This window comes from Crotalus tigris, unplaced genomic scaffold (genome assembly GCF_016545835.1).
Source record: "Crotalus tigris isolate CLP2741 ecotype Arizona unplaced genomic scaffold, ASM1654583v1 scf7180000018585.330925593:3314079, whole genome shotgun sequence".
Taxonomy (NCBI): Eukaryota; Metazoa; Chordata; class Lepidosauria; order Squamata; family Viperidae; genus Crotalus; species Crotalus tigris.
The window spans coordinates 2,296,295-2,314,619 of NW_024097088.1; the positions used below are offsets into that span (position 1 = coordinate 2,296,295).

The window sequence follows — 18,325 nt, forward strand, 5'->3', positions numbered from 1 at the left end:
TAAATAATAGATTCTCTTATCTCTAATGGGGCTCTAGAAGAAAGTTAATCTCTGGCTGGGTTTTGGCTCCACATCCTAGATCCAGTAGCTTTGTTTCTGAGTGGGAGAATAAAAAAAAAAAAATCAAAAAGGCCCATCAAAGAATGGGAGTAATCAAATTCCATCTCTCTGGGGGTACAGGGTTTTCCCCATGTAACCAGTCTCTGGGGGAGAAGGGTTTTCCCCACCTAAAAATTAGTGCTCACAACTTCCTCTCGCAGCTCAAAAGTTTGTGAGTTTTTGCATTTGTGGCTTTTATCTAAAATAGGCATTAAAAGTCAGTAAGACCTTTGCTTTGTGGGCTTTGATGTTTTAGCTCCTGTTGCAACGAAAGGCAAATCTTTCCCAGGAGTTCTCTTTGCATTATTGTTATCCGTCACAGGTAAGTTGACACACGTGAGTAAAATGAACTGATTTAAAAGAGTCACATAGGATGGTTCAGAGCAATCCCCACTTAATGGCAGCTTCTGGCTGAATTGGCTGTGATGTTTAAGTTCCCCACTTGTCCTCTCTCTGCATGTCAGACTTTTAGCAAAAGTGACAGGCACTCTTAGGAAAGAACTCTTGGTTGCTTCTATTAGTTTCTGTGAATAGGAACTGCTACAGGAACACGGGGGTTGTAGTACCCATGTGGGCAATGATCTGAATGTGCCATCTGATCTCCCTTCACTTTCCTGGGTTAAATCCTGCTAAGCTGTGGCAGCATTTCTCTGCTAAATCTCCACACAGGAGAAAAAAACATTATAAATGTTGCATACAGTCTATACAAACATTCCTTAAAGCATGCCTGTCCATAAAGCAGTGAAAACTTTTCAGTGGCCGTAAAGATGTCTCAAAGAAATACGATGCCATTTTGATAAACAAATTAATTCATTATAGTCAAGAATATTTAGTTTGTTTCACAGGCTACAAAAATGCACTTGCTCGTTGTGATACTATCTATTGGCATTTTATATAACTCTATTTCTAAGGATTTGTTTGTTTGTTTTTTAAAGCAAAATAGAACCCTGAACTCTTTAAACGAATTTAGCTTTCTTCTTAGTCAGTCATGTGTTTTAAAAGCCTGCCCTGTAGAACATATTCATGGAATCACTGCACAGGAAGCAATATCTAAGTTTATAATGCATTTATAAGAGGTGTAGAACTAGGGTAAATTTAAAAAAAAAAGTGAATAAAGGAAATTGTGAGCATTGTAATCCAACGCAAAGTACTTTGAAGGGTTTAGATTAGGCAAGGCTGCAAAACATCCTATATACCTTAACACATAGATAAACTAAGAATTAAGTAAATTAAATAATTGGAGGGATCAGACCTTCGGGTATATAAAGTCCAGTGTGCACAGAACCTATTTTAAAAAAAAAGGGACTTCTAACTATGCTTTTAACATGCTAAGTGTTGGTCCATAACAAATACAATTCAAAATCCATAGTTGGATAACCTTTTATCAAAACATACCAATAAATGCTTTTGTGACCGACAGCTGTCATTGTGTCTGTAGTACATGCCAAATAAATATGAAAGGTTGATGGAAATCAAGTTCTCAACTTGCTTGATTATCCAGCTGAGATTGTACATGTACATTTACTCTGGAGTGAATTGAACTTGCCCTGAATCCGTTGTTTGAAATGTACCACTGGCTACTGCTAGAATAGGTGCCGAACCCCTTTTGGAGGTGAATACAGGCAATTTGGCTTGATGAAGACCAATTAATCTGGGAGGCAGGCATGGAAAATCCTTAGCTTGTGTAAAATCATAGAGGCTGTGTTTCCCCATCTGATGCTATCATAGTTTTGAGTTGTTCAGTTGCCAAGAATTAGCTCTCCTAACATTTTATGGGATGCTGATTAACATTCTGTTGTTGCTCCTTGTTCCGTGGCAACTTCGAACCCTTTCTCCCTGTACAACTGGAAGTAGGGGGGCCTAGTAATCCTGCTGAAATCCTGCTTCTTGATTTGCTTTGCTTTGCACCTCAGCTTCCTTGGGGACGCTCACTCAGATGGCCAGCCTTGAGGTGGTGTAGCAGCACGACATGGTTTGTAGAGAAAAGAAGATACAGACCGTTCTGGGCTGCCTCATGACCTCAAGGATTCAGTCCAAGATAAGCCATCATCAGACACAGGAAAGCCAAGACCGTCCCAAACTTAGCTTGCCTGGCCAGGTATGTTTCAGTATGAATACTTCGAGTGGGTTCTTTTTGGAAGCTGCACTTTCTGCCTTGAAAAGGAAATGACACGTAGACGATAGCATCCGCCTTAACTTTCCTTTTAATTTCCCACCTCAAAATGAAAGCAATATGGGAGATGATTTCTGCATCACCCACATCACGAGGGTCTGATGTCTCAGCCAGGAGAACCTTCTCTGAATCCAGACTATTGGGAATGAGATAGAATTGCAAAGACAAAAGTCGAGGCCACCCTTCCTCTTAAGGCAGGGCTGTCCAACCTTGGCAATCTTAAGATCAGCCGGCAGGAGAAGTCTGGGAGTGGCAGTCCACAGGTCTTGCCAAGTTGCCACGGTTGGATACCTCTCTTAAGGGCATTTAAACGTGGCTAGCATCCCTCGACTTTTTTATTCCCAGCAGAATGAAGCTCTGGACTGCACGCTGCTAACAAAATAACACCTTTCCTTGAAAGGAGAGCTTCAAATTCGTTAGAGCTACTCCCAAGTCAAAAGAGACAAGATGTCAACCTGAATTGTCCTCCAGAATCCGCCGTCTGTGATCATTTTTTTCACTGGCATCTGCCAGGGCTTGGGAGAGAGAACAGCCCTATTTGGTTACTCACAGGGGGTGCTACAGGAAGGGAAAGGTCTGCTGTCTGCTGTGCTTTAGCAGCACGTAAATACTGGAGTTTAGGATGGCCTCCAGTATTGCTTTGCTGCTGTAGTCAAGCTGGCACCTGCTCCAGGAAATTGGTCCTAAAGCGATGAAAAGAGCTTTGTTCGTTATCGGTTGGTGTGGGTTTTAGGATGGGAGTTGTGATTCTCCCCAAATAAACCAACATCCCTCCCCAAATAAAACATTCTCCCCCCAGGATGGCAAAACAGGCAGCGTATCCTGAGCTAAAGTCTTCTGCACTTTGAAAAATGGACAGTTTTTTGTAGCGCTTGTACCCAAAATTGCCTTCTTTTGCTAGAGAATTTAGGGAGCTGCAACACTGTGGGCTTGCAAAGAGAGCCGAGAAGGAGGGCAGAGGCTCGTTCTCCAAGCTTGTGGGTTGGTTTCTGAATGTTTCGTTACCAGGCTAGGTAACAACGCCTTCAGCGGAGTTGAGGGGGTGTCGGTGTTCCTCTGTTTATAAGGGCTTTGTGTACAAATGAGAATATTTGTAGCTGAGGATTGAACTGTGGGGTCCTTGGTGCTCTCCGAGCTTGGTGGTTTGCTTGCAGATGTTTAATTACCTAACTAGGTAACATCTTCAGCGCTAGAAAGGAGTGGGATTTGCCCTCTTTTATTATACCAATACAACCCCACTCTCTTGTAGCACTGATGTTCCCTAGTTGGGTAATGAAATGTCTGCAAGAAAGAAAGAAAAAAACCAGCTCAGAGACCTCCAAAGATCCCACAAATAAGCAAATTTAAGGCTGCTGATTGTGGAAAGAGAGCCTATGAATTAGTAGTATATGAATATAGTATAGTCCAACTACTAGTAAGTGTTGTGGCCTTTCATAATCAACAAGGGAGGGAATCTCCCTGAATCTTCTAGGGAAGAAGCCAGAATGTTTTCTGTAGGCGTCGGAAAGATGATAGAAGTGATGACAGAAGCATCAGTGTGCAATTTAGCTGATTGGATTCCTGTATCATACTAAGCAGTGGTTTATTCAATGTTTTTTTTTAGTAAATCATAATTGGCTGGGTTCTTGTGGGGTCTTCTTGGTGCAATACCATTTTATAAAACGAATATTTGTATTAAATGTCTGGTGTGAACCAACCGTTGTGTGATTGTCCCATATCTGATCTGACATAATTGGATGTTACTATCTTCTGATTTGCCCGTTGAGTCTTCTCTAAAACCAAACTACAGCCAGAAGCTCAACAGTTAGCCTTGCAGGTTGCCTAACTGTGGTTTACGGAATAAGCAACAGTTTGCCTAGGTTTGCAGGACCCCGATTGACTCTGTTGTAATGATTCCATGCAACATTTTAAGACATAAAGGCTCTGGTTTTTACTTATTCCCGGTGTGTGAATTTAGCCTCTTCCTCAAAACTTCCTCTAAAAAGACTGAAACAATTTGAAGAGGGGGGGGGAATCAGAAATCTTGTGGTATCTTTTCCGGGGGAGGGAAAACTCCCTTTTAATAAAACGGCTTAGGCTGTCAGCGGCCCCCGGATTCCTCCGTCTTTCGGCTGCGTCTCGCACAATCGCTCGCCGCCTGCTTTCCGGGGAGTCCTCCGGGGGGGCGGTCGAGGCTGCGGCGCCTTTGCCCGTCCAGCATTCGTTCCCCAGGGCCAGGAAGGGGGCTCGGGGCCCCGATGGCTTCGGAGCGCCGAGCGCTTTTTCCCCCCGGGAGACACTTGGTCGGAGGGCGGGGCGGCGCGCCCGGCAGCAAAGCCAGCGGAGCGATGGGGGGATCGGGGAGAAATCGGGGAGGGGGGCGAGGGGCGCCCGGCCCGCAGGCTTTGCCGGTCCCCGCCCGTCGGGGCTGCCGCGGCCGGCGGAGCCGGGAGAGGAGCCGAGCCGAGCCTCTCGGTGGGCCCCGGGAAGCGGGGCGGCCGGCCCGGGCTCGCTTGCTGGCTTCGAAGGGAGCCCGGGGGGCTCCTCGGTTCAGGCACGGCCGGGCCCTTGGCGGGCGGCGGGATTTCTCCGTCGCCGGAGCCCCGTCGAACCGGCCCGGGGCTGACAGGCGGGGGAGCGGCCGTCGCGGGGCAGGCGGGCCGAAGCGGCGGCGGGGTGGACTAGAAGGCCTCCCAGGTCCCGTCCGGCTCCGGCGGTCTGCTCAGAGCGGCCCTTCCTCCTGGCCGACCGGGGGAGTCGAAGCTTCGGGAGACTTTCCCGGCCGGCGGCGCGGGCGGTCCTTTCGCCCGACGTGGCTAAAGCTCAGAAGGCCCGGAAGCCGGCCGGGGTGGAGGGCGGCTGAGCCGGATCCGCGGGCTTCCAGGCCCTTCGGGGTCCGTTTAAGTCGAGCAGCCCCTGGGCGAGGTTGCGGGGGCGGCCGCCCCTTCCGAGTGGCACCCCGGGGCCCATGTGGCTGGGCGCCTCGCCTCCCCCCCCCGCCCCCTCAGGGCGCTCCGTCCCCGGGAGAGGCTGGCGCGGCCCGCGGAGAGCCGGAGGCGTCGGCCGGCCCCACCCTGCCCTCTGCCGGGCTGGGCGCGGCCGGCCCGCCCGGTCCCGCTCGGAGCTCCGCCGTCCCTCGGCGCGCCCGCCGGGGAGTCGCGGGGGGGGGGATCTGGCCGCCCGACGGCGCCGCTCCCTTGTCTGCCGCTGGGTTTGCGGAAGCAGCCGCGGCTTAGCCGGCCTTGGGCTCCGCTGCCTGCCGGCCAGGGATGGCCCCGACCCGGAGAAGCCCGGTCCTTCGCGCGGGTCTCGCCTCCCGATGCCGCTGAGGGGGTGGGTTGGGCGTGGCCCACACGGCCTACCTCGCAGGGCGCTTGTTGGGCGGCGGGAGGGGGCGCAATCTAAGTAGAAGCGGAGTGACAATGGTGGAGGAGGAGGCTGGGGTCCCTCTCCGCCCCTCAAGCGAAGCGGGGAGAGCTCGGCAAGCTTCCCCCCGAGTCCCGGACGGCCGTGGCGGTGTCTGGAGGGCCCCGGAGGCGGCCCCGTTCGCCGCGCCTCCTCGGGCTTCCCCGGCTCCCGTCCGCACCGAGGGCGCCGCTGGCGGCCGGGCTCCGTCCCTTCCCCTCCGGGCGCCGGGAGACCGAAGGCGGCTGGCCCGCAGCGGCGGCCCCCTCGGGAGGGACGGGGCGAAGAGGAAGGTCGGGGGCGCCCTTTCGCCCGCCGCCGCGCAGGGGCTCCGCTCTCCGCGGGCGTCTCTTGCCAGCGAGGTCTGACCCGGAGCCCCGTTTCCTTCGCCGGCGGTTTTCCTCCCGTCCCGTCTGGTTTCCTTGCACAGGACCCGGCCGGCCAGGCTGGAGGTGCGGGGAATCTTGCGGGAAACCCAGAGAAAGGGCCGCTGCTGCTTCGGGATAACTGCTGACTGAAAGGGATTTCCATTTTCCTGTTCTGGCTTTAAAACCAACCAAAACACCCACCTGCCAAGCTGGGCTACTTGCCTAGCAGGCCAAAGCTAGAGATTCCCCCCCTCCCTTATGGCTCGCTTTACAGCAGTTTCTCAACCTTGACAATTTTAAGGCATGTGGATTTCAACTCCCAGAATTCCACAGCCAGCATTGCTGGCTGTGGAATTCTGGGAGCTGAAGTCCACATGCCTTAAAATTGTCAAGGTTGAGAAACACTGGTTTAGAGGGTCCGCATGGGGCTTTTGAGAAAGAGGCAGATTCTGCTCCTCCGTTTGGTCTAATCCTGCTGAGGGGCACAAAACTCTGATCAGGAAGGCAAACTGCCCCTGACCCATACGGGCCTTCACAAATTGTAAAATGTGGCACCACCAAATAGGTAGGACATCCACCTCCCCCCTCCCCCCCCCAACGCAGACATTTAGCTAAATTTCTCACTTAGCCCAAAGCGTGAAGCTGTTTGTTCTCATTTGTTAATCACGTTTTACAGCTAATGTTGTAGAAAAACCCTTGAGATTGAGTCAATAAAGTCTGTTTTAAATAAAACTTATTCTAGCACCTTGTGCAAACCAAGCCTGATCCTGCAGGGCTGGAGGCTCTTAACCATGGTTTGAGCAGCAAATCACGGCCTGCCTCCTAAATGATAGTAAGCCACATTAGGCCCCAAACAAACCACACCGATTTAACACAAATGTGAGCAGGATCCCGTGTGTATGTGCCAGGGCGTTGCTAGAAGGTTCTGACTTGACTGTGGCAAGGGACCCACATCGCAGGCAGCCCTTTTAATGTGCTGCTGCTGCTGCAAATGTGCTCTGAGCCCAGGAACAGCAGAGGTCACCCTTCTGCAGCCGGCAGTAAAACAAAAGGCAAGCTGGGAGAAGACGGGCTTAAAAACCACCATCCTGACGTGGGTCAGAAGGCAAGGGACACCTCTTTCTTGAAGGGCTGAATGGAGAGACGAAATGGCCCCTAAACTCTTTAGCAAAAAACAGGCAGTTGTGATTTTTTTAGCGGCATCAGAATTAGCCACAGTCTTGTGATGACAAGACCCCCAACGCAAAGGACTCTGAAACACACAGGGATTAACTGGGAAGTAATGGGAAGAGATGTTGGGAAAAATGGAAGGCAAAAGGACAAGGGGAGGGCAGAGGATGAGATGGTCAGATAGTGTCATTGATACAATGAACATGAATTTGGGCAAACTCAGGGTGACACTGGGGGAGGGGGCTGGCAGGCTGCGGTCCATGGGGTTGTGAAGAGCCAGACACAACTTAGTGATTAACAGCAGCAGTGAAGAACACAACGGTTCCTCAATCTAGAAAATGGGTTTTTCAGAGGAATTGCCCACTGCTGACTGACCTTGCCAGAAGCCAACAGCCTTTTCCCAACAGGCCCAATCACCACCATCCCCCACCCCCCAAATTCTTCCCTGAAATCACTGGCCTGGGATGAGGAAACTGAGGCAAAAAAAAAGAGGGCACAGCCGGTGATTGCTTTAAGTATATGGTGGAGCCAGCTCAGCTGCCTCTTGGGAGAAACAGCTTTTATTTTAAAGTACATCCACTTTGTGCACCTCAAACTGTCAGCGTTACAATCACTGACGTAAAATACAAGGACGATGGTTGGGTCCGAAAGGCAACGTAACTCAGCTGATGGAGGAAGAATGACGGAGAACACAAGCCTTTAACTTTCCTTTAACTCTGCAAAAGGCAACTAAAGCAACTCCAAAAAGCAGCTTAGCAGAACAGCATCAATGCCTCCTTTGAGAACACCAAAACCATCCCACGGTGCTTCCGTGTGCCTCTTTCCCAGCACCCACCCCTGCAGCAGCGGCTTGGTTACCACCCCACCCCACCCGCACCCCAAATCTCAATTACATTCCATTACAATATAAAACTTAAATTACTCGTTTTTTTAAAAAATATTACTAATATAGATTTCCCATCTTAAAATGCCTTATACATTTACAGTACTTAGAACTATTTCATGAGCTGATGAGGTTTTTAAAGGGGGGAGGCAAGTGAGAAAGAGAGAGATTTGTTTTTCTTAAGGGAGGGGCTAGGAGGAGATGCATAGTGCAAATTTAAAAAAAGGGAAAGTGGAAGCTTCCTTAACTTCCCAAATGTAAATGAACAAGACAAGTTTCCCATAACTGTACATGCAATAAGTTAGAGCAAGCGATATGACGAGAGCGAGGGAATCACTCCACAATCTAAAGCTGGTGATTGGGCCGAAAGGCAGCCGAAGGCAGGTGCTGGATATCGGCTTCAAGGTCTCGCTGCAGTCGGATGGAACCGGCCTGATCATGCCTTGTATTTCTCTTTTCCGGTCTCACTGATCACACAGATGTGCTGAAATACAAAATGCCTCCGAATTAATAACAAGGTGAAGATCCACCCGTTGCCGAGTCTTGTATTGAAAGCCAACTTCGGAGGTGCGTTACAGGGCCGCCCTGGTCAAAGTAAACTCTCTGCCACTCCAGTTTAATAGTCCTCAGTTTACGACCATTCCTTTAGCGGTCGTCTGAATTACAACGTGACTTAGCAACGGCCCTCTGGCTTACGACAGTTGTAGCATTCTCACGGTCACGCAATCAAAATTTCGGGCACTTGGCAAACGATCTGTGTGGTTGTCGCATCCCAGAATCAAAATGGGCCTCAGACTGAAAAAGGGGGCTGAAGGCTGTGTGAGCAGCCATGACGACTCTGGACTTTCCCAGCTTGTTGCTCAAGAAAAGAAATCCGCTCCTATTGTTTCGTTTTGACCCCTCGGCTAAAAGAAGCAGAGCAAGGGCATGGGTGAACGCGGGTTTTTTGAACAAGATGATCTGTGCTAATTACTTACATTCAAATCTCTGAAGTATTCGTTATAATCTAGAGCATATCCAACCACAAACTTGTCCGGCACTTCAAAACCAACAACTGAAAAGAACCACAATAAAGCAGAAGGTTAGGCTGTGTTTGGGACAACCATGTTAATAATGTTAATTATGGTGCCACTTTGCATAACTGGAGTGGTGAGTGAAGAGTGCTGCAGCAAAAATGGCACGGGCATTTTAAATAAAAATAAAACCAGGTTCGTTACCCTAAGTCAGTAAGTTAAACAAGTGGCGTTTTCCTACTGTCACTCAAGGTGCTATGACGAGTAAAAGAAGGGAGGAGGAAGAGCTCCCTCAATTTAGAGCGAAGACACACACTGCAAAATCACGCTTGACCCAATGTTGTTAAGCTGAAACCCTAAACACAGTCATTATGGAGGAAATCTCTGAAACACAAGGCGGCCGAGCCCTGCTTACACTCTCAGCTGCTGTGGCTTAGATTCGCTTACAAACACAGCCAGCAACCGGATTTTTCAAGGCGCAGAAAAGCTGTCCCTGTAAGTCAGCTCGGTCCTCTGCCCACAGGAGCCTCCCTTGGCTGACCAGTTTCAGCCCACTGTTTTCTGGCTTCAACAGCGTTCTCTTACACCTGTGCCTCTATTACAGTCAGATTACACTATGATTACACAAGAGTCACTTACAATCAGGCCGGTATCCTACGCTTCGGGGTGTCCTTTTCACCAGCAAGCTGTCAAAAAAATTCAGCCAAAGTCAGCTCATGTAACTGATAGGACAAAGGTTATATGCAATCCTACATCCCATACTAGCTAAACCAGGGGGGTCCACGCTTGGCAACTTGAGGCCTGTGGACTTCAACTCCCAGAATTCCCCAGCCATCTGGAAGCTGAAGTCCACAAGTCTTAAAGTTGCCAAGGTTGGACACCTTTGGGCCAAGGATTGTGTTCTGTCCTTCCTTATAGGTGTAGCAAGAAATAATCAGCAAACAGAGAGGTTTTCTCCAGGTTTTAGGTGCACACAAAGGCTGTTTCTTGACTCAGGAGAGGAGCCGAGGACCGTGCTGCCTCCTGAGGAAAGGCAGGATGAGAAAGGGGAAACATGGCCCCACTTCCTCCCCACATAAGCCTCTGCCTTGCTGTGAACTTGAGCAGCAGGAAAGTGCGAGGGGCCTGATGCATTTATTTTTCACAAGCCTACAATTCTTAAGAGTTGTGTGTGGGTTATCTCTACCGTACAGAAGCCGGTTAGTTGACTGCTTGTCTGCTATCAGACAAAAATTACAGGGAGGTAGTAAAGGGCGAGCCCAGACCTTGCCACTTTGACCATCTTTGGATTGTACTGCTGGAGCAGGGACAGCAGAGTCTGCATTGTCTTGCCAGTGTCAATTATATCCTGAGGAGTAAAGAAACAAAACGGATTACACCACCTGGCTTTGGAGGAAAACTACAGCAAAGTAATGCTTCGCTGGGGCACATTATGCCTGGAAAAATAATAATAAAGAGAATATATCTATAGAGGAGATAGCCTCGGGGCTTAAAATACATTGTTAAAACTTGGTGACGTGTCTTTTAGGGCCTTTTATAAAGGCAAGCAAACTTTGATGCAAATGATTAATGTGCATTTGGTCACAAAGATGGTTAATAAATCTTGTTTCAAGATTGCTTCAACCGTTTTCCTCATCCCTGTTTAGGAATAACGGGAAGAAATGGATAAGTTTGAAGTTGCCTTGAAATTTGCAGCTGAAAGGTGATTCCAATCCACACAGCTTACTTAGACCTTACAAGGAACTCAAAGCAAAGCGCCCCAAATCATACATAAAGATAGTTAACTGTCAAATGAAGTACTTACTTCTACAATCAAGACATTCTGAAAAAGAAAAGACAATACCATCAGTAATTTTAGTTCAGCTTTACACTTCAACTTCTATTTTTCCTAATTTTTCCATTTTTTTACTAATCAACTACCATGTAATTATAGGTAAATGCTCCATTTATAAAAAAAGCCAGGAGAAAATGGCTACAAATTGTACCTGGTGTTTAAATTATTCATGTTATTAACATCTCATTAGTGTATTCTTTGGGACTTTAAACAGATAAATTCAAACATTAGCTTCTAACCACAAAGCAGTAACGATTAAAACTAAGAAAGACATTGAATTAAACGCCTTAGGAAGCACATCCTAAATGCTTTTAGCTTGCTAGCATTTTTGAAATGGTTTAAGTACTTCCTCGTGGCCAAAACTAACAAATGTTTTTGAACATACATCTAGAGAACAACTTTTTAAAACAGGAACTGTATGGTTGAACTTAAAAAAGGGATCACTTGAGACATCTGGAAGGCTTTGGAAAAATCTGTTTCTTTTTGGTCCCAGGATCTGGTTTTCAAAGCAACAGTGATGTGGTCAACATAGGTACCCCCTTGCTTAAAAGAGTTCATGGATTTAATTTTTCTGATTTCATCTCCTCCCTTTCCTAAAGGAACAACCCTGCTCCCCTCACCAGAGACACAGTATACTCGGAATTGCAAAATTTACTGGGGCAGAAAGAACCCACATGATTAGCAAGCAAAGCTTTCTGAAAGCCAGAATGCAAGGGAAACTTGGCAATGCTTTGCATAGTCTATGTTTTTTTTTTTAATGAAATGCTTTCACCTTAATTGCATTTCATTTTAAGTACATTCTGCTAATAAACACTGTATATCCGTGTTTTCCAGAGGCCTCTGTATCCATGTTCTGTATGCCTTCTTTTGGGACATACCTTCCCAGTCAAGGTTGATAAGTCATCCCCGCCAATTACTTTTATATCGCCAGTTGACTGATCATTCTAATTTTAGGCAGGAAAAAGAAGAGAAAAAAAAGTAAAGCTGTTATTAATACTACAGAAACCTTCAGAAAAGGAAAAAAACAAACTACAGCCCCTTTTGAAATGGAAAGTTTTTAAACATGAGCAAGACTGTGGCTTCATCCCCCTCATAGCAAGAGGAGAAGTCATGTTTTCTTAGCTGTGACTCAAATAAGCCCAGTGATGCATCCTGCAAACAATTTTTTTTTTTTTTTTTGCCTAACCCTGCAGGCCTAATACACACATAGTCCGAGCTAAACCCCACTGGTTGAAATGGGGTTTATGCCCAGGGAAATGTGCATAGACTGCTCACAGAGAGGCACCGTCTTTATCCTTCTGTTGAGACTGTTTCTCACCCCAACCTGAGATGTTACCCCTCGTTTGCTTTGAAGAAAAAAAAATCGTATTCATCCATGATTGAACTGCATGTTCACAGTTAAGATTTGAAGGAGTCAGAAGGAGCACAAACTGTTTTCAATTGCAGCCTGTTTTCTCCCCGTTTCATATTTTTTGCCGCCAAGGGAAGACCTAAGTATTCTATGTGCAGCACTGTAGGGACCCCAAATTCTAGCTGGCAATAAGCCAGATTCAAAAAATGTGTCTCCAACAGACTGACTTACACAGTAACTCTTCAGGCGGATGAAGTCAACAGTCATCGGAATGGACTTGTCGCTGTTCCGATTCAGGGCTTTTATATAATCCAGTAAATCAGCAAAAAATTTGTAGCCTCCCTTGAGCACACAGAGCGCAACAATGTGGTGGCCCCCCATGCCTTTCATAATTTCCCGGGCTAGCCTCTCCGTCCTGCAGGGAAAAAAAAGGAAAAAGGAGGCTTACTATAAAATAGTCCTTGACTTACGATCACAACGGAGGTCAAAATTTCTGTTGCTAAGTGAGGCAATGGTTTAGCGGGTTTTGCCCCATTTAGGACTTTTCTTTCCATATTTGTTAACTGAATCACTGCAGTTGTTAAAGTTAGAAACACATCTGTTAAGTGAATCCGGCTTCCCCATTGACTTTGCTTGTCCGAATGTCACAAAAGGGGATCAAGGTGATCTTGGGACGCTGCAACCGCCGTAAATATGAGTCAGTCACCAAGTGTCTCAATTTCGATGGTGTGACTGTGAGGACACTGCAAGCGTGAAAACCAGTCACAAGTCACTTTTTTCACTGCCATTGCTAACTTTGGTCACTATACAGGGACACTCAGTGTTTGCACCCAGGTAATCCACAAAGGTGGAGAGATTAAACAAACACAGCTTCTTTACCTTCCATCTGACAGTGAATAGGACTATCGGCCGGTCAATGACATGCCTGCTTTTTCTCACTTGCCAAGGTTAATCCAATCGTGGTGCTGCCAAACAGCCTTGATCTTCCAGGGAGCTTGTGCCAAAGCAAATCTCAGCCTCCACAAAAGATATCAGGCAGCCAGCTTTTGGAAAGGAAACTGAATCTAGTTTTGCAACTGCCTGATTACCAAGGCCCAAGAGGCTGTCCAGCAACTCAAAATCAAAGTAGCGAAATGTTTTCAGGTGGGAGAGCCACACTTCCAAAATGCGGCAGAAAAGCAGACCACGACGTTACATTATACACCTATTTCGTTTACATCCCACATCAGGGATGTCCAACCTTGACCACTTTTAATACTTGTGGACTTCAACTCCCAGAATTTCCCAGCCAGCCGATACTGGGAGTTGAAGTCCACAAGTCTTAAAGTGGTCACGGTTGGACACCCCTGTTCTATATTGTCTTCCAAATATCTAAGGAAGACTATTCATCGTTTGATCCCACGTTTTAGTGAAGAGAATATTATTTATGAGAAAAACTGATTAGGCAGTTGCAGAAGCTGTATTATATTGCCCAGATTGCTAGGCATCTGCTTAATACGGATAAAAAAAAAGATTAAGGTTAATACTGGGGACATTTTAAAATGTATAATGCTTGCCATTTGTGGCAGAGATGCAGATGAACGACTGGCTTTTTCTTATCACGGATCTGGCAGAAATGTTGCAAACTGTACCTAGCAGGTACTATGCTTGTTTCAGGGGACGCTGTCCTACATGGGCCATGTCTCCCACTTAACGTTCCTTGGCTAAATTTATACACCTTCAGTTTCAGAGGAGTGAATTCTGTAACTGTTCATCATGGGAAGCTCCTTAAAGCAAGTTTAAACAGCTAGTCCTTGACTTATGACCACAATTGAGCCCAAAGATTCTGTCGTTAAGTGAGATATTTGCTGAGTTTTGCCCCATTTTACGATCCTGCTTGCCACAATTGTTTAGTGATGAGTTAGTAACCCAGTTGTTAAGTGAATCTGGCTTCCCCCCCCCATTGACTTTGCTTGCCAGAAGGCCGCAAAAGGGGATCATGTGACTGCAGGACACTGCAACGGTCGTAAGCATGAAGCAGTTGCCAAACGTCTGAATGTTGATCCCAAGATCATGACGATGCTACAACGGTCATTAACTGTGAAAAATAGTCATAAGTCACTTTTTCCCATGCCATTGTAACTTTGCACGGTCACTAAATGAACTGCTGTAAGTCAGGGACTGCCTGCAGTAGCTTGCAGGGAACCTGCATTTCAGACTGGAACTGCGAGTCAAACAAACCTGTCCATAATGAGTCCGTGAGGAATGTAGACTTTTTCCAAATCATCCGCATAATGTTTGGGGATGCAGAACAAATCCAGGTCGTAACCTTGTTCGTCGTCTCCAATCTAAAGGAGGGAAAAAAATAGTCCGAAGTCAGAGGCAATGCATGACGCGTCTCTGCAGAGACCAGCCACGTCAGAAGGCAGGCCTGGGTTTCCTCCCCAACCTGAGGCCATGAACTGGTGGCCTGGGGTTTCGTGCTTGGCATTTTTGGGGCAAAAATCTCAGGGTGTTGGCATTTGTGCTTTTCAAAATTATTTGATTCTTCGAGACAAAGGGGTAGCGAATTTACTGCAGGCGGTCTGGACAATTCAGGTTTTTTTCATTCATGTGAAATGCAAGTATCATTTGCAAAAGAAAAAATCCATGCTGAGAAAGAATGTAGGGAAGGGTCAGCAGAGCACCTAGGGGGCTGGGTAGGCCACAATTTTTCACTTCTTGAAAAAATATGCATTTATGCAAAAGCAGCTTTGCGCACATGGAATTAAAATACAGGCTGGCCAGGTTCACTGGACTAAAGTTTAATAACCAGACTGTTTTTGACATTTGCCTTCCTCACTGCCATACCTTTCCTCCTTTACTAAACAAATCAGAAAAGAACATCCAGATATTTTCTGGTCCTGCCACACAAATGAGCTTCAAAAGAAGCCATTTCTACTTGTGGCATTGCCAACCCATTTTCCTTAAATTGGAACTCAACATCCCACAGAAAAATACACCAGCTGGACACTGCTCTTCACTACAATCTGTGAGGAGCTGTGTTTCTATTAAAAGCATACAATATTTCAGAATGCAGATAACATCTGCATCCCACAAGAGAGCATTGCGGTACCCACATTTTACTGAAAGCAGTAAGTGAGCTTGCAACGATTTGATCTTTGGGATCCCAGTGTGCGAATATCCTCTGCAAAGAATCCAGGCACCTGCAAGGAAGGGCCTATTCAGAACCGTTTAGCTAATTTTAATTATTTTTAACCTATCCAAGCCATGATTCAGTGATTCCATACTGGACAAAATGCCATTCTAAAACCAGAGGCGTTTGGATGCCATTAAAAAAAACTTTCACTTTTAAACTGAAGCAAGCAACATTCCACTATCATTAGAACTATATTTCAGGACTCCCTGCATCAGTGGCAGGATTTTCTTACCCAATATTCCGTGTGCTGATATGTTACCTGACCCACATTATATAACTAGAGAAGGAATTCCTTATAAGTCAACATCTCTTGAGAAATGGTCTGCACTCTCTGTTAGAATGACATAAAGCTAGACCATTTCCTCTGCTTTTTTTTAATGAATGCATGTCAGGCTCAGGCAGACTGACTAAAAAATAGATCTCAACCCAAAAGAGCTTCTGAGGTCAGCTCAAAGAACAATATAGAAACTAGCGTGATTAATAAGCAGCAATATTCCCATCACGCTGGGGTTTTATGAACTCTTACAACATCACATCTGCTTTCATTGATATCCTTGGAGGATAGTTCATTGTCTTTTCCACAGCCACGTGCTCTTATCTTCAGTAAAAAGGAGCACGAAAACAATAAACCAATAAAAAGCAGCTTGGAAGTTTACAGAGTCCTCCTTACAGTGCTCTGATAAGACTGACCTTGAGAGATTTCCCCCAGGTTCAAAGCTCTAGTTTACTACTACAGATTTAACAGAAGGGAAAATCGAAATATATCGCATAGGTACATCATCTCTGTTTTTCTTTCATCTTAAAAGCCAAGAGTCTGGTTACGATAAATGTCTTCTTTCTGCTAACCATTAACCTACTACGTGCTAGGGCACAAAAGACACAGGATTACTTTAAAAAGCCGCCAGTTTGTGGCTGATATTTTTCTCTCCTTATCAAGTCTGTTGGAGCAGCACAATACTTCCTGTAAGAGTGTCGCCTCTCCCCAATTAAAAAAGAATAAAATCAAAACAGAATTTCAGACAAAAAGGAAAAGAGCCCACTGAGGTTCAAGATCTAACGTGATCTACTGTATTTTCAAAAAGTGCTGAAGATTTTGGACCTTTGGCTTCCTCACACAAGCCCAGATCTTTTTTCCCTGAAGGATGAAACGGCTTTAGTCAAAGCTGATACAGACATGTTCCCCAAGCCTGGAGCAGGAAGTTACTCATCTCAGCACGTGTCTGATGAAAGAAGGCTGCTGCTGCTGTTACTGCTGGTGCCCATGCCCGTTTGCTAGCGAGGATCCAATTCAGGCTAGGCAGGCACCCGCCAAGCGGGCTTTCCAGGATTCCAGGGAAGTGGAACCTTTTGGGATCTTTTGTACAGGGACCTCTTTTTTAAGGATAGCCCCTGTTAAGGTTTCCAGGCAGGCAAAACTTTTGAACTTCTCTCCCCGATTTGCTCTGGGACGGGCGGGGACCCTGCCTGGCATCTGGGTGGCACTCACACTCCGGCTGAAGCCTTTAAAAGGACTCACAAACACACCGACAGAGGGTGGTGGCCATTACAAGCACTTCTCCTGGCTGCAGCTTTTCCCGCTGCTAGGCGGTTCAGCGGCCTCTCCCCCCAAATCGCTCTCGGGGTGGGGCAGAGCCCCCCTCGCCCTCCTCTGCGGATGGCTGCTGGTTTGTGCAGCGGGCAAGGGAGGCAGAGCGGGCCTCTCCAGGCTGCTGGGGGATCGGACAGGCCCCGCTGTGCCCGGACAGGCCTGACGACCACCCGTGGCGGGGCTTCCCCAGGGCCTCCCCCAAGGGCCTGTCCGGGCACAGCGGGCACCTTGCAGGCCGCCACCCTCTACTCGGCGCCCCCCCCCGCCCAAAGATGGCCTCTTCCTGCCGGCCATCCCCCCGGCCGAGAGGGCAGGGTCCGCTCTTTGGGGGGAGGGGGCCGAAGCAGCAATGAATGGAGGCCCGCAGGACTCCCTGGACCGAGTTGATCTGGAGGCGCTCTGGACATGCCCAGAGACCCTTCGCCCGGCCTGCTCCCTCCATTCCCTCCCTCCGGCTAGAGGCCGCCCCAGGCTTGGACGGTGGCTCCCTCCCCCAACCGGTAGACAAGATCCCCCCTCCGCGCGCCCTGTTGCTAGGCAACGCAACCTGAGCGCCCCCCCTTCCCTCCCCCCGCGGCCCTCACCACGATGCAACGGTCGCTGCAGCTACCCCCGCTGTTTCCGGCCATGGCGGCGGGAAGGCGGCCACCGCGATGCTCCTGCCGCCGCCGCCGCCGCCGCCGCCGCCCCGCAAGCGGCCGCTGCTGCTGCTCCTCGCGGGAGGCGGGGTCAGCGCGAGCGCCGCGCCACGCCCCGCCGAACGGGGGCGAGCGGGAGGAGGAAGGGGCGCGCGGGCGCCCCTGGCGGCTAGCCCAGCCGGTCGGTGGCGAGGAAGGGGCGGCGGTTCCCGCCAAAGCCGGTTTACCTCAGCTAAATCCTGATTTGGGTAAGGCGCTCCCCTCCTCCACGCAAACACACACGCGCACCCCGCAATCTGGCACAGTAACGGTAATCGTGTGAATGACCCTGTAAGCCGCTCAACCAGATTATTATAAATTATAAATAAAATAAGAAATGGAAGTGCAGACACTGGCGGCCTAGATGTCTCTGGCCGACTCTTTCCTTAAATCTGGTTACCTCGGCTAATCAGGGTTTGGGGAAGGCATCTTCTCCCCCCCCCAATGTGGCTTAACAGTAATAATAATAATGAAATATAGGCAGCCCCCTCTTCCTTTTAATTCTGCCCCATGGTTTTGAAGATTTGACATGCTTTCGGGTTTTTTTTTAAATTTAATTTTACTTGTAGTGCTTCAAGGGAGGGAGGGTCGTGTTTTACTATTTAAA

At 47.9% G+C, this 18,325-nt stretch overlaps 1 protein-coding gene and 1 long non-coding RNA gene across 6 annotated transcripts in view; one reads left to right on the forward strand and one right to left on the reverse strand.

Annotated features, from left to right (window-relative positions):
- Positions 1 to 18,325, forward strand: part of LOC120313182 — a 28,302-nt gene that overhangs the window by 4,877 nt on the left and 5,100 nt on the right. For all 5 annotated transcript variants that reach the window (XR_005558078.1, XR_005558080.1, XR_005558081.1 and 2 more), the window contains one exon: positions 356 to 421. This is a non-coding gene — a long non-coding RNA (uncharacterized LOC120313182). The remainder of the gene's footprint in view (positions 1 to 355; positions 422 to 18,325) is intronic.
- HPRT1 (hypoxanthine phosphoribosyltransferase 1) lies at positions 7,701 to 17,786 on the reverse strand. The gene is made up of 9 exons (XM_039354779.1): positions 17,626 to 17,786; positions 14,496 to 14,602; positions 12,507 to 12,690; positions 11,803 to 11,868; positions 10,895 to 10,912; positions 10,356 to 10,438; positions 9,730 to 9,776; positions 9,055 to 9,131; positions 7,701 to 8,561 (listed from the first exon to the last, which is right to left on the reverse strand). The coding sequence occupies exons 1-9, from the start codon at positions 17,668 to 17,670 to the stop codon at positions 8,514 to 8,516; spliced, it is 675 nt and encodes a 224-aa protein (XP_039210713.1). The 5' UTR covers positions 17,671 to 17,786; the 3' UTR covers positions 7,701 to 8,513.

Excerpts from the sequence above, each read along its gene's own strand:
- HPRT1 (XM_039354779.1), bottom strand. The coding sequence starts at position 17,670 with ATGGCCGGAAACAGCGGGGGTAGCTGCAGCGACCGTTGCATCGTG. Across the intron at positions 9,132-9,729 it reads CGTAGGATACCGGCCTGATT|TTGTTGGTTTTGAAGTGCCG; the intron begins GTAAGTGACTCT and ends GGTTCTTTTCAG. Across the intron at positions 8,562-9,054 it reads AATACTTCAGAGATTTGAAT|CACATCTGTGTGATCAGTGA; the intron begins GTAAGTAATTAG and ends TTTGTATTTCAG.